The sequence below is a fragment of the Anastrepha obliqua genome, chromosome 4 (genome assembly GCF_027943255.1).
Source record: "Anastrepha obliqua isolate idAnaObli1 chromosome 4, idAnaObli1_1.0, whole genome shotgun sequence".
NCBI lineage: Eukaryota > Metazoa > Arthropoda > Insecta > Diptera > Tephritidae > Anastrepha > Anastrepha obliqua.
The window spans coordinates 5,649,251-5,657,909 of record NC_072895.1 but is presented as its reverse complement, the minus strand read 5'-3'; the positions used below and the strand labels follow the sequence as shown (position 1 = coordinate 5,657,909).

Sequence of the window (8,659 nt, the reverse complement as noted above, 5' to 3'; positions counted from 1 at the left end):
ATTCTCGTATACGCATAATTACAAAGTTTACATACTCAAAAAACCCAGCATTCAGGTATACGCATATGTACATATATTAACTAAATATGGGATATGTATCGATCATCGCTATCCAAGCTATTGTCGCAGTTATTACAATGATGCATTCAAACAACTATAGTTCTTTTAGTTAACTGTTATAGTTATAGTTATAGTTAACTGTTACACGAAGAACTGTGGCTGTCGGCTTACACTTATTCGTCGTTCATAGTCGTCAGTTAAGCAGTTCGGTTCATTTGAGTGTTTGCATGTTTCATTTCCATTTAACATGCAGCTATTTCATAGCTAAAGCGATAGTCACAGTTATTGCGCAAAAAACGACTATGCATTGAAAATGCCATAGTTGAAGTTCAGTCAGCAATTCGAACCCTGATGGTACCACTTAGCTGTCATCTGATTTTACAGAAAATTAGTTTTATTCTTCCGCTGAACGAAAATGGTTGTGTATACGCTCAAAGAGCGCTGGGAAATATTGCGACATTACTTTGAAAATCATGGTAATGTTGCAGAATGTGTACGAAAATTACGTACGGCAATGGGAAGAAGAAAAGCACCGAATGAAGCGTATGTGCGTTACTTTCGCATTATCAGCCGAAATTCTGATATCGTTTGGCCGCCTCGGAGCTGCGATTTGACACCGTTGGATTATTATCTTTGGGGTGCCGTCAAAGACCAGTGTTATGCCAACAAACCAGCAACAATTGATGCACTGAAGACCAACATACGCGATGTCATAGCTGAAATACAGCCGCATCCAATCGAAAATGTGTTGAAAAATTGGACCGATCGTATGGGATGGTGCATGGCTAGCCGAGGCAGCCATATGAGTGAAGTTGTGTTCCATCATTAACCGGAAGGATTGTACTTCAAAATAAAAAAAACAGTTTGGAAAAATATTGAGTAGTTTCTTTTATAGCATTTTTAGTTCCGTAAAGTTATATGGCGGACGCTGCACTACATTCACTTAACCTTTTTTCTTTAATTTCCTTCAGGAAGATAAGAAAATAAGGTGTGTCTACAAACCACTCATGGACTCATATTTGGACTTTTCTTGATAGTTCGTTTAACTTAAAAATACGCGGAAGGGACAATTTGCCTGTATTAGAACAACGGCATGACGATGCAGAGCTGAAATCTTTACATGCTTCAGTACCAACCTTTACGGAGGTTCAGTATCGACTGCAGCAGATGCACAATAAAAAAACGCCCCAATTGAGTCATTTAAAAACAGTGAAAAAGAGTGAAATAAGAGGTCCTACAGCATCCGCCGTGTCCAGCAGAAATGGCGCCCTCTGATTACAATTTTTCCAAAGGCAAACGGAGGGATTTAGCTCTTCATTTAATTTGCTTTCGTAGAAATTGGAAACTTGCTAAACCATGGCTTAGCTCAAAATGCCAGTCATTTGTTCGAGAAGGATTCTAAACTGTCACTGCTAGCGATAGACAATATCGATTAGAGATTTCTATAGGTTTTCTTCAGTGCACGAGCAGAGCTCGGCATAGTATTTAGTTAAGGTAATTATGCCTGCAATATGAAATATTCACTAGTAAATAGGGAAACTTAAGGTGCTGGCCCTGGGCTTGCTGTACTTGTTTAGCTTGGTTTTGAAAACTTGTATGCCAATTTGGGCTCCCTGAGCGCTGTCATAACAATCAAATGTTTCGTAAAAGGAAAAATTAAACAGTGATGTTAGCCATATTCAATATTGCAAATACATTTTGGTGTCAACTGATGTCAACTAGAAGCAGTGAAAAAATATTGTGAATTCTTCCTTTAATAGTACAACGGCGAAAGTTTTGGGTGCGTGAACTATATTTCGATCGACAAATGAAAGACAGGGGTGTTGAATTCCTGATGCCAAAACTGCTCCAAATAGAACATTGAACTGTTTTAAAATTCCCCGTGCTTCAAGCGCTTCAAGCAAAGCTGCCGTTTCGTCGCATTTCCTATATCTCATCTCATTTTTGACAGTTATCAAATTCAAGCAAGCAAAACTGGTCTGCATTGTGTCGCCACCGCTTCTAACGGTACTTATTTTTAATCATACGTAGTAAGGCGAGTGTCAAAAGTGTACACTCATCGCGTTCGTACTCGCTTTTTGTGTTTTTAGGAAAATTTAGGACTGAAGAAAAATTATTACTTTTTACTTAAGAGAATGCCTGTAAAATTTGAAAAAGAAAGATTTTTTTTTATAAAATGTTAAGAATTTGTCAAAAAAATTTTAGATCATAAATTTAAGTATTTCTTGTATTACAGATCGTCAACCGTGACTACTCTATTCTTTGCGTTCGAGTGCTGGGAGTTACGTTGCTGACTTTAGACTCGTTTTTCTCAAAACTACAGCGGCCGCCGTAGCCGAATGGGTTGGTGCGTGATTACCATTCGGAATTCACAGAGAGGTCGTTGGTTCGAATCTCGGTGAAAGCAAAATTAATAAAAAAAAAAAAAACATTTTTCTAATAGCGGTCGCCCCTCGGCAGGCAATGGCAAACCTCCGAGTGTATTTCTGCCATGAAAAAGCTCCTCATAAAAATATCTGCCGTTCGGAGTCGGCTTGAAACTGTAGGTCCCTCCATTTGTGGAACAACATCAAAGACGCACACCACAAATATAATAGGAGGAGGAGCTCGGTCAAACACCTAACAGAAGTGTAAGCGCCAATTATTTATTTTTTTTATTTTATATTTTTCGAATTGGCGTACACGATAACTCGAAAAGTTATTGACCGATCTTCGCGAAATTTTGTACACATCTTTTTTATGATATTACTTTCTATGTGAATTTACAATTCGAAAATTTTTCGAAAATATAATTTTTCGAAGCAAAAATAGTAGGAAAATTCTCCCCAAAATTCATTTTTTTTTTAAGCCTTTTATTCCGCGAATTTTTTTTGCATTTTTGTTTAATTCATATAGAAATTATGAAATTAATAAACCAAAAAAATGTTTGCTTTTTTGTATTCAGGTCACTGACGCCGATGTTACAATGCCCGCCGATTGAGAAGCCCCGCTGCGACGAAAAAAAAAATTATATTATTTCAATGTATAAATAAACTGTATGCCAATTTTGAAAAAAATATATTTACTTCTTCATTTTAAATAATTCTCATGAAAATCAGGGAAAATATGGCCGTTTACAGGTATCTGTCCCCTTAATTAGCTTTTCGTTTATCGGTAAATAGAATTATGTGCGGAGCCTTACAGTGGAAGCAAAAGTAAAAGAAATTGGCATTAACGAGGGAAAAAGCATAATAAAACCGTGGAAAGAAAAGAACAATGGAGACTTAAATGTTGGACAAATAGGAAGAGCAATAGGCAGGGCATGAACGTCAGTTTGGATAACATAAAAAGTATTATTTGCATAAAATATATTAGAAACAAAATATAAAAAAAAAAAATCCAGAAAAATAAATATTTTTTTTCAGAAAGAAATTTCTTTAATCATATTTTATCCTAAAAAATAAGAAGCAAATTTTATAATAATATCAAAAAGAACCGTTAGTGTTAAAAAACTCCATGTCAAAATTTCCAATATCCAATAAATCTCAAACTTTTTAAGAAGGCGGATAATAATTCAAGAAAATCAATAATAAATAGGCAAAAACGAATTTGTTTGAAAATGGGGTTAAACACAAGCCTCCAGTTATTTTTTCAGATGAAAGCAAGTTTCTACCAAGTGTATACCTATGAAATAAGACTTTTTTCCATTTCAAACGTTTATTAACAAAAAATGGTTACAAATTTAATTTTCAAAATAATAGCCATCGCTGGCGACACATTGTTCCCTATCTCTCAGGCAATTTGTGGATGCCGCGCCAAAAAAATTGGCCGTTTTTGGCCGCAAACCAATCATCGAGCCATATTTTGGCTTCTTCGTGAGAGTTGAAGTGCTGCTCGGAAAGTGCGTGGCCCATCGATGCAAACAAATGATAATCGGAAGGCGCCAAGTCTGGTGAGTAAGCCGCATGCACCAGCGGTTCCCAATCTACGTCTCCACCAAATCCGGGGTCACTCTTGTTCAATGTGGCGGTGCATTGTCATCAAGAAAAATTACATTGTGGCGCCGATCGGCGTATTCTGGGCGTTTTCGGTGTATAGCGCTGTTCAAATCGGTCAATTGTCGTTGGTAGCGTGCACCGTCAACTGTTTCACCTGGTTCTAATAGCTCGTACCAAATCCTACCACGCTGATCCCAGAAAACACACAACATTGGCTTGCGGCCGAAGCGATTTGGTTTGGCCGTTGTTTTTGGCTTGAGGCCGGGCGGGCCATGCGATCGTTTACGCTTGGGATTATAGAAATACACCCATTTTTCATCACCCGTAACGATTTGATGCAAAAAATACTTCTTTTTAACCAGGAGAGCAGCATTTAGCAAGTGGTTTCACGATGTCCGGAAATCGTAGTTTGATGGCACGAAATTCGACACTTTTAAGAGCGACAAAAATGCATTGTTGTATGAAACGTAACAAACAATGAACTGGACATTGTTGACAGATGACAGACGAAAAAAATAAGAAATTTGGGAAGATTTAAAAATACTCCTAGCGACATCTATGGACTAATAGCTGAAAGTTTAACTTCATAGGTATATACCTGGTAGTTTTGCATTTCTGCTATAAGAGGAAGAAAAAATGTGTTGAAGAAATCGGGTACAGCCCTTAAAAAATATATATAAATATATATGGCGAGCGTACGGCTCTCTATTGAAGTATGGGCGGTAAATCACAGCCTTCCTGTGAATCCATTTGTCGCCGAAGCCGTACACATAAATAGTGAAAATTTGGAATAAAACATTGCGTAATTTATACACTTATAAATTTTACGATAAGCAACATTTTCAGATATATTATGAACTAGCGGACCCGACAGACTTCGTTCGGTCAAATAGATTTTGAATGTGGTAGTTTATATTTCGACCTTAATACGTTTTTACTCTGTTAACCCTCACACACCGCCCTATCATCATGGTGCCGGTTCTGTTAAGGAGAATTAAAGAAAAGGGTCAGTTCGGGTGACCTAAGTATTTTCGCTTCCACGAACCTAAAGGTAGTGGGAAACTAAAGGTGAGAAATATTTATAAAGAGGGCATTACAAAGAGGGCAATGGCAAAACTTAGAGATAATTAATTATTTATTATAATTATTATTAACATAGGATAGATCCTCCAACACTAACACACACAGACACGAACGAGCAATATTTGTATGGGGAAAAGAAAAGGACTGTTTTAAGGGTTTCCCGGATATTATTCGAATTTTTCTCGCCGTAAAAACCATCCTTGGACTTCGACGAACATTTAAAAAAAAGAATTGTTAAGATTGGTCCATGCGTCGTTGAGTTATGCGCTTACCAACAGATGTTGCGATTCATTTTTATATTATAGATTAGCAAACTTTAGTTAAATGCTTGCTGGGTTATCCATTTCTCTCCAACGATATTTCAGTACAATAAGCAAGTTCGCTCGTAAAAAAGCGCAATTTTTACGCTTTTCTGGCGGTTCTATAAGGACTCCAGGAGGTTAGTTATTTCATAGTTATAATTGTGGGACCTCGTACTTTCTAGTATACAATCACAATACATTGTGGTAGGAAATGAACGTTTAGCCAAATTATGTTATATTAGAATGGTCAATTCAAGCTTTAGGAAATTTTAGCTAAATCAAAGGTTGAACAAAAGACCCAAAGACTGTAAAATTTGAAATAAAAGTGCGCACAGTAATTTTATTTATAATAACCAGTGAAAACTGAAAATTAATAATTGCTTTAAAAATCAGGTGGGGTAGTGTATGGCACCACCTTAATAGCATTTCAAGCCATGAGCAACTACTAAAGTTAATTTGAACTCTTCTCAGCTTCCTTTTCACAGGTCCTCAATGCTCTCCATAAAACCACCATTTACTTCTTTTTCTTGTCATCTTTGAAGGGATTATAATATGCGGTTTTTGGTCTACGCTTATCATCTGTGCACGGATCTTCATCATTGCATTCATCCCACGCTTCTTCTTCTTTCTGCCTGTTTTCTTCATCACTTCTGAAGGGATTGTAATAGGGTGTTGGTGCACAGGAGCCGCCTTTCTGACTTGTGCTCATTGTGGCAGACGCGTCAGCTGTTGAATGATCCATCACGCAAGATTGTGACTTAATTTCCTTTGGCGCAACTGGCTGGCATGAAGAGAAAGTCTTGGGTTCTGATTTGGGTTTCGCCGTTTTCGAATCCAAAGTTTTCGTCAGAATGGGTTTCATCTCAACGCTTGTACCGCAAGTTTCTACGTTTTTTTCTATGTGAAGTCCCCGTTCTTTGGAAGCCGCACTTTTAGAACTATTTTTATCGACCACCATTGGTTCCACGCGTGCGCAAGTTTCTACGTTTTTTTCTATGTGAAGTCCCCGTTCTTTGGAAGCAACACTTTTAGAAATATCTTTATCAACTACTGTCGTTTTCTTTACCGAATCGCATGTAGTGGAAGGATTGGGTTCTGATTTGGTTTTCGCCGTCTTCGAATCCAGAGTTTTCGTCTGAATAGGTTTAACCTCAACGCTAGAACCGCTCTTGCAAGAATCCCCGCGTGCGCAAGTTTCTACCTTTTTTTCTATGTGAAGTCCCGAGTCTTTGGAAGTAGCACTTTTGCAACTATCTTCATCGCCCATCACTGATTCCCCGTGTGCACAAGTTTCTACCTTTTTTTTTAAGTGAAGTCCCGCTTCTTTGGGACCAGCGAGCGGTTTCTTAAGCTCTTTTGTTGGTTCCTTTGGCGCTTTCGTCTTTTCCGATTTCACTACAGCATTTTCCTTTTGCGTTGTATGTCCAGGAAGTGAAACCCTTGCATTGGAACCAAAGGTAACTTCACACGGATTAAGAAACACGCGCGAGTCTTTCTTTTCATTCTCATCAGGCCGCTTTAAAATAGTTTTACAGGCATCGACTTTTTCTGCAGTTGGTTCTTTCGTCATCTTCACCAAATCACATGGATGAGGCTTCCTTAGCTGCTCACTTTTCTCGCCTCGCGATTTCTTTTCGAGTTTTTCAATTGGCTGTGTCTTCTCTTCTGGCTTTGAAGAAGCAGGAGTGGTACATCTGTCTGCAGCTGCCTCCTCTTTCTTATGATGTTCTTCAATCAGATTGCATGGATCTAATTTTCTTCTCAATTCTTCAGATATCGGTGTATCTATGTGGATTTTCGGTTCAACCACCTTCTCAGCGCTGGATTTCGGTAGTTCCACCTGATTCACGCATGGTTTCGTCTCAGCTAGATGAGGTTTCTCACGTTCGGAAGAAATTTTTTGTATAGTTTCTTTTACTGTTTCAACCGCATCAACTTGTTGCGGTGGTGCCGGCTTAGCCTCTGTGGGCTCGGTTGCCATTGCTAGGGCTGGTGCTGTGACAGCTTCTGCAGCCTTTGCTTCAACCGACGGCCTCGCTTCATCTATTTTACCAGCGTTGAACTCGAATTTCTCCGTTTTACCTTTGAAATCATTCGGTTTAATTGGATGGCTGCCGTCACCAGCACCACCACTGCCTCCTTCACCTGGCTTCTTTATACCAACTGGTCCGGGTATCTGCTCATCAAGATCATGTGGCCAGAAGAGTGGTTTACGGCTGTGAGGTATATAAGTGGAGTGCTCAGGTCGCAGGTTAATAAATTCTTCTATTGTCATCGAGGAGTAGGGCTTCATGCCGCAAATTCGGGCAATTTCTGCCTCATACGCTTTGATGCGTTGGTTTGATTCGTCGATGTACTGCTTAACTTGCACCTAAAACGGAGTTTGTTTATAACGGGAAAATGTACTTAAATGCTAGCAGCGCACCTGGACTTCCGCTCTTTGCTTCTCTAACTCCGCATAGTACTTCTTTGTATCCAATTTGACGCGGTCGTCGAAAACTTTGTTCAGCTCCTCATATTTCTTCTCGAATTCATCCACCATTTTAATCGCTTCTAATCGTACGTTTGTGCGATAATCCTCCCAGTCGATACGCGGTAACTTCTCTGGATATTTACTTAAGCGACTGGTCATTAGAAAGTTCTGTGGTTTAGTGTGTAACTAGGCTCTAAGTCAGCGGTGGTTAAAACTTACGCTTTGTATTTTGCATTTAATTCCATAAATTTGTCAAACTGTTTCAGCTGATTTTTTGGTACACGCTGTGCCAATTCACTTATTAAACCTTTAGCAGCACTGATGATGGCCATGTGGAAAAACCAATAAAAAATATAAATATTTAAAAAATAAACGATTTTATATTTGGCTGTTGTAAAGGCTGAGCAGCTGGTAGGAGTTTCTCAATATAAATTATTCTTATGCAAAAATATTTTGTTAAATTTTTATAAATGATTTTTTGAATTTTAAAAATAATTGATAAATTTTGCAAGGCCTCCTATTAGAAGCTGTCAACCAAGAGAGAAAACGAAGACAAGCTTGGAAAATTCGTGGTGTACAATTATGTTTTTTCCAATAGAATAGAGGGTGTGGCAAATTGTAAATAAAGCACAGGCTTATTAAATTACCATAAACATAAGTCGAACTATAATAAGTCGAACTTTGCTCCCACATTTTTGCTGATTTAGAGAAAACTTCTGCTCCGACTCCCGACCACAACCTTGAAGCCGTCAGTGAAGACCGAG

The 8,659-nt window shown here is 38.4% G+C and overlaps 1 protein-coding gene across 2 annotated transcripts; it reads right to left on the bottom strand.

Annotated features, from left to right (window-relative positions):
* Nucleotides 1–5,735: 5,735 nt before the first annotated feature.
* LOC129245543 (translation initiation factor IF-2) lies at nucleotides 5,736–8,401 on the bottom strand. 2 transcript variants are annotated; one of them, XM_054883754.1, is made up of 3 exons: nucleotides 8,115–8,401; nucleotides 7,848–8,046; nucleotides 5,736–7,793 (listed from the first exon to the last, which is right to left on the bottom strand). In XM_054883754.1, exons 1-3 carry the CDS (start codon nucleotides 8,225–8,227, stop codon nucleotides 5,937–5,939), a joined length of 2,169 nt encoding a protein of 722 aa, XP_054739729.1. In that variant the 5' UTR covers nucleotides 8,228–8,401; the 3' UTR covers nucleotides 5,736–5,936. The 2 variants fall into 2 exon arrangements, with proteins under 2 accessions (XP_054739729.1, XP_054739730.1); XM_054883755.1 differs by having other exon boundaries at nucleotides 7,848–8,063; nucleotides 8,115–8,204.
* Between the last annotated feature and the right edge of the window lie 258 nt (nucleotides 8,402–8,659).

Excerpts from the sequence above, each read along its gene's own strand:
- LOC129245543 (XM_054883754.1), bottom strand. The coding sequence starts at position 8,227 with ATGGCCATCATCAGTGCTGCTAAAGGTTTAATAAGTGAATTGGCACAG. Across the intron at positions 8,047-8,114 it reads TTAAATGCAAAATACAAAGC|TCGCTTAAGTAAATATCCAG; the intron begins GTAAGTTTTAAC and ends TCTAATGACCAG. Across the intron at positions 7,794-7,847 it reads AGCAAAGAGCGGAAGTCCAG|GTGCAAGTTAAGCAGTACAT; the intron begins GTGCGCTGCTAG and ends ACTCCGTTTTAG.